Source organism: Myotis myotis, unplaced genomic scaffold (assembly GCF_014108235.1).
Source record: "Myotis myotis isolate mMyoMyo1 unplaced genomic scaffold, mMyoMyo1.p scaffold_m19_p_3, whole genome shotgun sequence".
NCBI lineage: Eukaryota > Metazoa > Chordata > Mammalia > Chiroptera > Vespertilionidae > Myotis > Myotis myotis.
This window is the reverse complement of record NW_023416335.1, coordinates 186,367,129-186,379,343: the sequence shown is the minus strand read 5'-3', so window position 1 is coordinate 186,379,343 and position 12,215 is coordinate 186,367,129. Positions and strand designations below refer to the sequence as shown.

General features: G+C 35.9%; 1 protein-coding gene and 1 long non-coding RNA gene across 4 annotated transcripts in view; one reads left to right on the top strand and one right to left on the bottom strand.

Annotated features, from left to right (window-relative positions):
* Positions 1–4,525, bottom strand: part of LOC118651466 — a 67,158-nt gene extending 62,633 nt beyond the window's left edge. The window contains exons 1-2 of the long non-coding RNA XR_004966249.1: positions 4,417–4,525; positions 2,984–3,135 (exon numbers count right to left, since the gene is read on the bottom strand). This is a non-coding gene — a long non-coding RNA (uncharacterized LOC118651466). The remainder of the gene's footprint in view (positions 1–2,983; positions 3,136–4,416) is intronic.
* PTPRO (protein tyrosine phosphatase receptor type O) overlaps positions 1–12,215 on the top strand; it is a 214,382-nt gene that overhangs the window by 113,240 nt on the left and 88,927 nt on the right. For 2 of the 3 annotated variants that reach the window (XM_036300652.1, XM_036300653.1), the window contains exons 3-5: positions 6,029–6,187; positions 8,013–8,165; positions 10,150–10,593. In XM_036300652.1, coding sequence (XP_036156545.1) covers positions 6,029–6,187; positions 8,013–8,165; positions 10,150–10,593 — 756 coding nt within the window. Of the gene's footprint in view, positions 1–4,623; positions 4,720–6,028; positions 6,188–8,012; positions 8,166–10,149; positions 10,594–12,215 lie in introns of those variants that run through there. The other variant, XM_036300654.1, reaches the window with a different exon arrangement.

The window sequence follows — 12,215 nt, the reverse complement described above, 5'->3', positions numbered from 1 at the left end:
CAAATTTCATGCACCAGGCCTCTAGTAATTTCATAAGCATCTAGCATGAACCTTCTGCTTAATAGGTCATCAGTAAATACTGAATTCAATTTAGTTAAGCAAACAGTAAGAGGAAGAACCAGGAAAAAAAAAGATTAAAACACAAAGCAAAATAAAATGATAGGGACTTGCTGACTCAACATTCATTAGCATGCCCTTAGCCACTTCTGATTAGACAAAGCTGGAGGACTCACCCTTCAGCTAATGGCTCATAAAGAAACTTGTTAAGTAAGTATTTGATTAGGATATTTATAGAATATCTCATTGAAATTTTAGCACCTGCAGTGAGCTCTGTTTAAAATATTTTCTATTTTCCTTTGTGATTTCATCTTTGGCATGTTGGCTTAGAAGTGTGCTGTTGAATGACCAAAAATTTAGCAATTTTGCAGAGATCTTTTTAGTGATTCTTAAGTAAATGCTGTGTGATCAATTACTTATGTGATTTCAATTACTTGACATTTATTGAGATTTGTTTTATGGTCCCAAATATGGTCGATATTGGTGTATATGCTGTGAGCACTTCGGTCAATTTAACTATTTAAATCTTCTATATCCTTCTTAATTTTCTGTCTACTTGGACTAACAATGTTTGATAGAGGAGTGGGAAAGTCTCCTCCTACCTCTGTGGGTTTGTCTGTTTCTCCTCCCACTTCTCTTAGTTTATGCATTACATATTTTGATGCTCTGTTGTTATGTTGTAGGTGCAAACACTTTTAGGATTACTATGTCTCCTTGTTGAGCTGAGCATTTCATGGTTTGCAATGTCCCTCTTTATCCCAAGTAATGTGCTGTGTGTTGAAGTCTATTTTGTCTGATACTAATATTGTCTTTTCAGTTTTCTTTTACTAAGTATTGTCATGGTATACCTGTTTCATTTTTATTGTCAATCTACTTATGTCTTTATATGTTAGCAGGTTTCTTGTGGACTGCATAGAGTTGGATCTTGCTTTATTCCAATCTGGAAAGTCTCTGCCTTTTAATTAAAGTGTTTAGACCACCACTGTCCAATAAAAATAGGATGTTAATCACACAGCCATAAATTTTCAGGTACAAAAATGTAAACACTTTTTGAAAAGGTGAACTTAATTTTAATAACATAATGTAATCCATTGTATTAATAATATTATTTTAACATAATCAATATAAAAACAAAATAACACTTTTTCCATTTTAAACAAAAATTAATTAAAATGAAATAAAATTAAAAATGTGTTTTCTCAGTTACACTAGCTTCATTTTGAGTGCTCCATAGCCTTATGTAGGTAACAGCTACCAATTTTGATAATACAAGTTTAGAGCATTTACACTTAATGTAATTATTTACAATGTTAAGTTTAACCCTACCGAAATGCCAAGCTGTTAGTATGGGGGTGAGTCAATTCAGTTGAACTGGGTTTAAGGCATTAGTCACCGTTAGTTCACGGATTTCAAAGTCCTCCAGAGGGAGTGCCAGTAGTGGTCCTGGGGATTTCTCAGTCTCCAGTTATAGACTTGGGGTTCAGCAAGCCCCACCCACCTGCACCACAGAAGGGCTCCATGATTTTGCCCCTCCCCTAACAATGGATTGCTGTGGCTTCTCACTAGTGCTAAGATTTTGGTGGGAGCAGTGGAGGATTTGGTTCTCTTGGTCCAGCCTCAGCCTTAAGCAGACCCTGTGACTCTAAGTAAGGCATTCTTAGCATCCCTAATCCTTGCCTCCAAAGTCTACCTTAAAACTGGGAAAGGTCTTGAGTTAGAGACCTTCCTTCCTCTCCCTGGTAGCAGAACTCCACTCTGTATCAGTGCATGAACAGTGCGTCCAAGAGAGTTTCTGCCCCTCTCCTGGGAAATGATATCTTTTAAAATGGGGTATCTTTGCCTGAAAACTGGGAGGGAAAGATCTTTCTGCCCCTCCCTAATGCCTTAAGGCTTCTGTTTTGTATTCAAGAAAGGTCCTGGGAATTAAGAAAGGGTTTCTCCCAGATCTTTAAGGAGCCCAATCATCATCTACATGCCTGTGCCCCAGAGGGTGGCTCTCTTGCCCTCAGTATTTCTCATGAGCACCTGATAAGGGCCCATGAGAAGAGATGGAGAGAGACCATGGACTCAACTTGTGTCTGGGACTCCCGGTCATTCTAAACCAGCGCTGTCCTAGAACTTTGGGGAGATGGGAATGTTTTATATCTGCATTATCCAGTACAGTAGCCACTAATTTTAAATTTTATTTCATTTTGAATGATTCTTTCATAAGTGTAATTTAAATAGCCGTAAGTGGTTAGTAACTAACTTCCTGGACAGAGCAGTTCTAAACTGTCATTGAGAACATATGCATCCTTATTAATTCATTGAAATCTTAGTTGCTTTCTTCTTTTCTGCTTGAACTCTTCCTGCCATGCTCCACTAGGTAAAACCTTGTGTCCTTTCTGTCCTCAGAGGGCTTGTCACTCTGCAGTTTACTTGGTTTGGTTGCCTTGCAATCTCACCTCTCTGAGAGATGCCAGGAAAGTTATGATCTCATGAATTATTTTGCTTTTTCTTCTTCTTGTTGGGTGTCAGGAAATGAGATTGACTTGCAGCTTTCTACATCATAAAGCGGAAAAGGAAACTGGCATTGATTGCTAAAAAGTAAAACTAAATATGGTTGCAGTCTCTCCTCTTCTGTCCCATTTTTAAAGGCTCAATTACATCATCTCAGATTTCGAAAGGGATTATAGGTTGGGAATATAAAAACTGTGTATTGATGCACAAATATTTCTATGACATTAGGCATGAGGTAACATTTGGGGTTCAGCTTTCTCCTCACACACAAAAAAAGAGGGAATTCAAATACATGTTGACTAAGATTACTTTTGAGCTCTAAAATGATCGTTATTTGTTAGTTGGTGGTGTAATTTTGCCATCTTTATTTTTTTCTAATGAGAAGCTTTCCTTAAAAGTTGAGGAAACATTTGTAGTGTCTACTCACAGAATTGACGCATTGCTCTTGAGAATAAAACGGGACCTTTGTTGCAGTCATTTACTGTCTTGACGAAATAAGCAATGACAAAGCACTGGCCCTTGGGCAGTCCTTTGATATTTCTCTGTAGTTGTTCTGAGTCTGGCCGCTCTCTGAGAAAGCTGAGAAACATGGCAAAGAATAAATTTAGCACAAACACATTGTTAGGCCAGTTCAAAAGAGTTTCACAACCCTGAGGCTCTGACATCTGATTAATATTTAACTGATTGAGAACTTTCAGTATGTGGCGCCCACTTTAGAGAGAAGAATTCGTTTCTCAATAGATCAAGTGGTACATACGAACAACTGTTCAGAGATTGGGGAAATGTCTCCTCAGCCAGTAGTCCTGAAGATAGTGGCTTCAAATACTGCAGAACACACACACAAACACTCTGCAAATATGAAATTCTACCCAAATCCTCTACTATATATAAAAATAATTCATGAGCTTCTGCCTTATTTATTGCTTACATTCTCGATGCCATGTCCTAGGTGCCAGAGAAATAAAAATCAATAAAAATACCCACACTCAAAGGTGGTATACTGAAGTGGAAAACAAGCCATTACAAGATATGATAAATGCTATGCATGAATGGTGTAAGAGAGAGTGCCTCGCCTTCTTAAAGAACATTGGAGAGATACCACAGAAACATACAATCATTGAAAAATTAATGAAAATTTGTCAAATGAATAGAGAATGTAAAGTGTTACAGAGGGAAAGGGAATTACGTGCAGAGTGGAAGCATGCATAGCATGGCACACCTGTGAACTGCAAGGAGTTAAGACCACAAGCTGAGTAACAGGAAGGGTGGCTAGGAAAATTGGAAACAACCTAGAATACTTTGCCGAAGAGGTTAGACCTCAATCTACGAACAAATAAATGTTAAAAATAATTTACATTGGCTAATAACTCAATTTCTCTGTCTAGTACAGCCTGGATTCTAAGACAAGAAATGAGAGTGTGTCTACAGAGAAAGGAGTAAAGAATTAAATCAAGATTTAACCTTGTCATCACTGAAAAACACACAGTAATAGCAGCTCTGGTTTATGGCTCTTTATAATAATAATAACAACCATTACTTTATAATAATAATAATAAGATAGTAAAATATTTTTAAAGAATGCACTTGAGTTCCATTGAAAGCAGTAATTCTTGGATTGAATATGGATCAGTAATGCCTGGGCTTGGACTTCAGAATAGACAACTGACCTGAGTCACTTGTGCTGAAGCTGAGAGAAATATAAGAAGCAAACACGTATGTGGGCATTTACAAAATTCTCTTAGTTTAAGGTTCAAGTGGCTTGCAGCCCAACAAATCACAAAATAAAATATCTGTGTTCTAATCCTCATGTGCACCTTGAATTTCAAAGTTTGCATGTACTTTGATGTGCAGACTTCATACCTCAGGTCAGGAAAGACTGCGTGGACCCCATCTCTCTGCTCAGTGGACAGAGCCCCGGTGAGGATGTGAAACGGGGCTGCAGCAATGGAAGAGTTACTGCTCTGTGGCGGCTTTCTGCTGAGAGCTTTCATTTTGTTTCTCTCAGATCCAGAGCCAATAGCTGGGCTTGGTAGATTCCCCGGGTTAGTAATTAGACTGGGCTGAAAGAAACACCTTCAGATGGCTCCAGACTTCTTTGGGATTAATCATCGGGAAACAGTCTTCAGGAGGGAGGGTGTTTTTGTTTGTTTACATGACACTGAAGTGAGTTCATTCTGTAACTGCTACCGTAAGTGGGGAGACCAGGCTGGGGGCAAAGATAAAATAGAAACATTTTAACAGAGAATATAGTTCATAGTCTACATTGAAATGAGCACAATGCATGCTGCAATCTAAAGGCCTCTTTACAGGTTTATAGATGTTGGCTTGTTTTTTTAAGAAAATGCCAGGGAAAATCATAGCTTTAGCATGTGACTTGAGTCCTTCCTGGGTCTCTTCAATCAAAAGCAAAGCAAAAGCAGGTTAAGATCACGAGGAACAAAAAAGAAGTTATTTAGCTACATACTGAGACAAAGTAGGAACTCCATAAATTACTTGTCAAATGAACTAAGTCTTCTTTGGTTTCCTATGTTAATTAAACTGAAATTTTAAAAAATGTAAAATTTAAATTAAGTATATTGCTTTCCTTTAGTTTGTAGGTTATGTCTAAAATTCCTCTGTATTTTTAAAACTTTGAACCAAAGTGGGGTTTTTTTCTCTATAATGCAATAATTGACTACAAACCAAGTTATTTTTAAATTTTTCTTGAATAAATTTTATTCAAGTAAAAATTACGCAATAGTTCCTTTAGCTGTATGGAGGAGCTCTCATTTTACAAAGCTTTTGCTGAAGAGTGGGATGCAGAGGAAATACAGACATACACCAACCACAGTTTTTTTAAAAAAAATAAGCATTTAAAACGTTTTGTGATGAATTAACAGCTTGAACAAAATAGGAATAAACATACTTAAAACTTCCATAGAAAGAGTAGTTTGATAAACACCATAAACTCTAATTATCACAACTTAGTATGGTTTGCAATCTTATACTCAACATAGAAAGATAAGTGCTAAGTTTACACAAAGAAATAAATGCTCATGTAAGCATTTACCCTTGGTCAGAGTCAAATGTATTTTCTGTTATTAATATCAAATTTTATTGGCTTGGGGGTAAAGAAAAATGAACTAGGAATCCGGAGATGTAGATTCTGCCACACACTTGTTAAATTTTATTTTACAAGTAAATTGAAGGTTCTGAGTTATTATTTTTATGTTTTGTTTGTTCTTAGATTCAGGCTAATGGAAAAAATAAATATCAAAGTTATTTGAAAGGCAGGAAACACTATAAAATGTACTTTATTAATTACTGCTAAGGAGAACACTCAGCTCATGTGTACTGAGGAATTTCGTGCTCGCAGGTGATAAAAATGTGTGTAAAGTTTTGATAGGCACACTCCTTGGTACTCCCAAGTATGGATAATGGCCTATCTCCCTTTTGCCCCATTTCCCTTTCTTCATTTACTCTTTTTCTGCAGAACCTCTACCTGTAACTAGTGTTTCAATATATGACTATAAACCTTCACCTGAAACAGGAGTCCTCTTTGAAATTCATTATCCAGAAAAATATAATGTCTTCACAAGAGTGAACATAAGTTATTGGGAAGGTAAAGACTTCCGGACAATGTTATATAAAGGTAAGAGGCAAAAGGAAGAATGAATAAATGATGATTGATTATTACTCTTTACATGATTTTTGCCAAATGGTCTTCACTCTTGCTCTAAATATATTTTATAGTTCACTATTTGACCATCAATAAATCATTAAAATAGTTATTGATTGATTCATGACAATCTTGTGATGAGGAGTCTTAGAATATCTGGTTCATTAAAGTCATGTTTCACGAGTAAGCATAAGAAATACTCAAATTATTGTCACTTACATGTTATTCTTGCCAAAGGTAACATCTTATTCTTGCCAAAGGTAACATGAATTTATTTCCTGTGGGGAGAAGAGAGAAAGAAGAGAGCCCAGGGGAATTAATAATTTTAAAAGAATCAAGCCAAATTCTCAGTAGATTTTGGTGGGCTAGAAGGTGAGGGAAAAGGAGAGGCGGGGGGGAGAGAGAGAGAGAGAGAGAGAGAGAGAGAGAGAGAGAGAGCGTTCAGCTTCACTGAAGGTGAATCAAAGTGAAGAAACTTAAATACTCAGGACATACCCTAGCCGGTGTGGCTCAGTGGATAGTCAGCCTTCACAACAAAGGGTCCTGAGTTTGATTCCGATCAAGGGCATGTACCTTGGTTGCAGGCTCCTCCCTGATTCAGGTCCTGGTCTGGGCATGAGCAGGAGGCAACCAATCAATGTGTTTCTCTAATATCAATATTTCTCTCTGTCTTTCCCTCTCCCACTCTCTCTAAAAAAAAAAAATCAATGGAAAAGTATCCTCAGGTAAGGATTCTATATATGTATATATATTCAGGACACAAGACTATAACAATTCTCTGCCAGGGCTTAAATGATGGTGTCAAAGTTGACTGGCTATAATTGGGAACATGTATTGGTGAGGGGGTAATGCATATTGAAGCACATAGGTCATGGTGTCCAAAAAGATATCATTTTAACTTGCTGCTTTTAAAAATTCCTTTCTTCCATAGACTTCTTTTCTAAGTGAGGCACTCTTTAGAACATACATAGTGCATTTTTCAGTTTTTTTAAACTTTAAAATATTTAAATAAGCATAAACATAGATCCCGCAAGTTATTGCATTCTTTATTTTCAATGAAAACAGATTATCTGCAAATTAATAAGTGGGGCCTTATTTGTTTATTATTACATGCAAGTGCAAGCTGTCACTGGAACTTTTGCTGAGTTAAAAGCCATGAGTTTAAAAATAAGTGAATATGGTCTCTTTTTTTAATTAACATTAAAATTATTTTTGGCTTTTAATTTCATTAGTGGTGTTTTTAATTTCTTTTTCTCATTTCTTTCTAACTTAGACTGGATTTCTAAATTTGTTATTTTCTTTAATGTTTTCCAAATTAAATCTAAATTCTTACTTTTTTTTAGCAGGTTCTGTCTGCAACTGTCAGATAAAAACGTTCTGCTTTTAAAATAGACTAGTTTTTACAAGTGAGCCTAGAGAAAACATTTCTTGCAAAATTACTTTTTTCAAAGTCATAAAGTGGCAAAATACCTTGCATTTTCATCTTAAAGTAAATAGCTAATATAAACCTAATCTCCACAACTTCTATACATGTTCTCTACTTAATACACCAAGTGTTCCTTGGATCAAAATTCAACCTCAGTTATATACAATTCTTGCACAAAAATTTTTTCAGGACTGACTCTAAAAATTCAAATTTTCATCTCTAACCTTATGCCAAATTTTTATTACTTTCCATGCTAGAAGTTGAAGGAAATGCTATTTATTGATATTTAATAATTTTGATTACAACTTCCTAAAAGTGTGTGTCACTTAGAAGCTCAATATTTTAATATAATTGATTTTTTTCTCTTCCCAGATTTCTTTAAGGGAAAAACAGTATTTAATCATTGGCTGCCAGGAATATGTTATAGTAATATCACCTTTCAGCTGGTATCTGAGGCAACTTTTAATAAAAGTACTCTTGTGGAGTACAGTGGTGTCAGTCATGAACCCAAACAGCATAGAACTGGTAAGTTCTGAAAATTTATATTTACTGAAAAGAAAAGTAATACATTATATGTTGTATGTGTACTTTTTATCATTCTAAGAAAAATGCTGTTCCAGAGCTAAGAAAGAAAATAAATAAATAAATAAATAAATAAATAAATAAATATATACTTTAAATATATTTTATTGATTTTTTACAGAGAGGAAGGGAGAGGGATAGAGAGTCAGAAACATCAATGAGAGAGAAACATCGATCAGCTGCCTCCTGCACACTTTGTTGGGGATATGCCCGCAACAAAGGTACATGCCCTTGACCAGAATTGAACCCGGGACCCTTGAGTCTGCAGGCTGAGCTCTATCCACTGAGCCAAACCGGTTAGGCTAAATATATATATTTTAATAATCTAAAACAGCCGTAGCCGATTTGGCTCAGTGGATAGAGCATCAGCCTCCAGACAAAAGAGTCCTAGGTTTGATTCCAGTCAAGGGCACATACCAGGGTTGTGGCCTCAGTCCCCAGTAGGGGGCGTGCAGGAGGCAGCCAATCAATAATTCTCTCTCATCATTGATGTTTCTATCTCCCTCTCCCTCTCTGAAATCAATAAAAGTGTATTTCAAAAATAAATAATTTTTTAAAGTATTTAAATAATCTAAAACAAATTTTCTATCAGTGTAAAAGGAAACTAGCAAAATATTCAATAAGGAAACTCTAAAATATGTCAATGTAATCAGAGATGTATAAACTTTAAATTAAAATGTACACGATCCAACCAAAAGTTAGAATTAAATAACTTAACTGGATCAAGTAGACATCACTTATTCTATATGCCCATAAGCAGAAAAACAGATGGAAGATGTTTGAGTACAGATATTTAGATTATTAAAGGAGAATATTGGGATTCAGATGTATCGAAAACTTGTAGTGTTTAACTTTAGTAGTGTAACTAATATACAACACTATTATGGGATGGATGCATTGATGATGGATGGATGTGTGGATGGATGGATGGAGAAATGAATGGATGGGTGGACGAATAGATGGTTAAAACAAATGTGCACCTACTAAATATCCATTACCAATACCAACATAAGTGTATAATATAATTAGACAACATAGTTGTCTGTGCCTGACATGCCTAAGTACTCAGTAGGAATGCTAGAGAGTCCATTCATATGAACATTGGGAATGGCTTATATGAGATCACCCCTGAGGCCTTTCCAATCCAAAATTGTAAGTTGTCATGATTCTCATTAATTAGGCCAAGACAAGGAAACTATGCAATTTAACTCATGTCAACATCTAAGATTCTATTTGTATTTTTAATTATTCAATTCAAGTAAAGAAACATGCATTGAGATCCTTTTACCTGGGAGCTGTTCTAAGTACTAAGAGGAAGACAGAGACTGGTGAGAAAGGTTTCCTGTCCTCAAAAATGGTAGATGTTCTGTAGATGTCCCATAAGGCAACGTGCAATGAATGTTATAAACGAGGTATAACGTTATATAACAGCCCAAAGGAGGGAGAGCTTAACTTTCATTAGACATTCATGGAAGAGGTGATATTTCAGCTGCTATTTGAACAATAGATGGAAATTATTGCAGGTAAAGACCATGCAATGTGCCTTCATAATTTTCTACTTCTAGAAAAGTATCCTTCCATAATTCATAAACACATTTTGTGCTCATATTTTTCATTTTAGAGAGGTGAGGAGTAAAGCCATAAATTACCACTTGGACAAGCATAGTTTATCACAAGTTAAAGTAACTGGTGGTATACTAGTTTGTGACTAGTGGTATACAAATGTCAAACCATCACTCACAAAATCTTAGATGTATGTGTACTGGAAACCACAATTGTTCTTGATATAAATGAGAACATAGAAATATAGAAGTTAAACTAAACTTTATTTTGTAAATCCGTCTCGTTAATAGATTATGAAATTCACTATAATAGAGTTTAAAAATTACCTGAAAAATTTTTTAAAAAATGTGTCTTTCTCTTACAGCCCCTTATCCACCTCGAAACATCTCGGTTCATATTATAAACTTGAACAAAAACAATTGGGAAGAACAGAGTGGCAGTTTCCCAGAGGAATCCTTCATGAGGCCACACGATACCATGGGAAGAGACAAACTCTTCCATTTTACAGACGAAACTCCTGAAATTCCCTCTGGCAACATTTCTTCTGGTTGGCCTGATGTTAACAGCAGTGACTATGAAACTACACCCCAGCCATATTGGTGGGACAGCGCATCTGCAACTCCGGAAAGCGGAGATGGCTTTGCCAGGGTGCTTCCCCTGGGATATGAAAATAACGACACACTCAGCGAGACCGAGAAGCCAACGTCAGGCTCCTTCTCCTCTTTCCCTGTGCAAATGATACTCAGTTGGTTGCCACCAAAGCCACCCACTGCCTTTGATGGGTTCCATATCCACATAGAAAGAGAAGGTAAAGCACTAGGAAATCAGAGGGAGTAAGAAGTGATACAATCCAAGGGAAAGAAATGGAAACATTCTCAAATTTAAGTTTAGGAAGAAAGGCTGATGGGAGACAGTTAATAGCGAAAGAGAAATGATAGAGAGAGGCAGGAATGTAATTAAGCATCCAGTGTGAACTGAGACTAGGAAACAAAACGAACACATCGGATGAGAATCCGCAGGTTTGGTCAGTTCCTAAGTTGCAAGTACTGGCCACTGTACACGTTTCACTGCCCACCATTTCCCAGGCCCAGGTTACTGAAGGAAACCTTATATTGGGAAGACTTTGAACTAAAGGTCTAACCATCATCACAAAGTATAAAACAGTCTGGAGACATTTTCTGTTTTCATTAATTTTTGAAGCATGCAGCAAAAGAATCTTTCTGACAAAATGGCTACTTTCCCAAGAGTTTCAAGCCTGTGTCGGCTCCTCTAGCTATTATTGCCCTTGCGTGTGCTGCCCTGGTCGCAACACCACTCATATCTTTCCAAAGAGAAGCTGGTAGTAAAACAGAAAATGCACAGCAATTGGTATTTTCACTATAGCTAACATATGATCGATTGTATTCACTTATCCAGCATCCTAGAGTCATTCTTTATATTTTAGCCCACTAATTTATAAAAAGCAACACCATGGCATTCAGTACATTTGAGTCACGAATAATATTTAAACTGTAGTTTGGTAGCTTATCATAGTTATTCATTGTTTGTCTTGTTTGTACAGTAACATACTTCATTGTATGCCTTCCAGTCTCATAGTAGGGGTTGTAAAGGTTGCCAAGTTGTCAAAATTTGAAGTAACAATGACAACTTTATTTGCAGATTAGAGCATTAAGATCATGTCATTTTATATATGACATATTGTTCACCCTATTTCATTTAGTAGAATGAGATACAAAATCTGTGGATTCCTCTAGACTAGATGATAGAGCAGTAAAACATACCCAGGTACGGTATAACACTGAAATCCTTAGTCATTTCCAATTATCTGAGTCAAAAGTTGTAACAGTCACCTGGAATCACTTGTGGGTTTTTTTTTTTTAAGCTTCCTTATTCTAGCTTTTATTTGTCTGTTCCTCAATATATCCTATGGAAAATAGGGTCTTGTGACTCAGAATTCTTTTTTAATACCTATTTCTGTAAAGGTTCAAATGTGCTGTTATCTCACTGCACTGTGTTCTGTGGAAGGCTATTAAAATCACCGACTGATGATAACTTCAAAGGAAGTCATAAACAGCAGGGACGGACTTTGAAGCAATATAAAAATTATTTTTTATTTTTAAAAGTTCTAGAAGCAAACAGATAAAAGAAAAATATTACAAGTGTCAGAAAATATATCCACAGGAGTTATTTCTAACTAGAAATATTTTTTAAATCATTATTTCTAGTTAGAAATGATTAAATATTATAAGGCATTTCTGGATATTTAATGCTACCGCAAGGAACATACAGGATATTTGTTGCTGGTTACTTTTTAGCCCTTATATCTGGGTGACAAAGTTAATTATTGCTATTTTCTAACATTCTATTTCTATTTTGTGAATGTAGTTTTGTTGGGAAACCATACTTAAAAATACACTGTATATACTCACC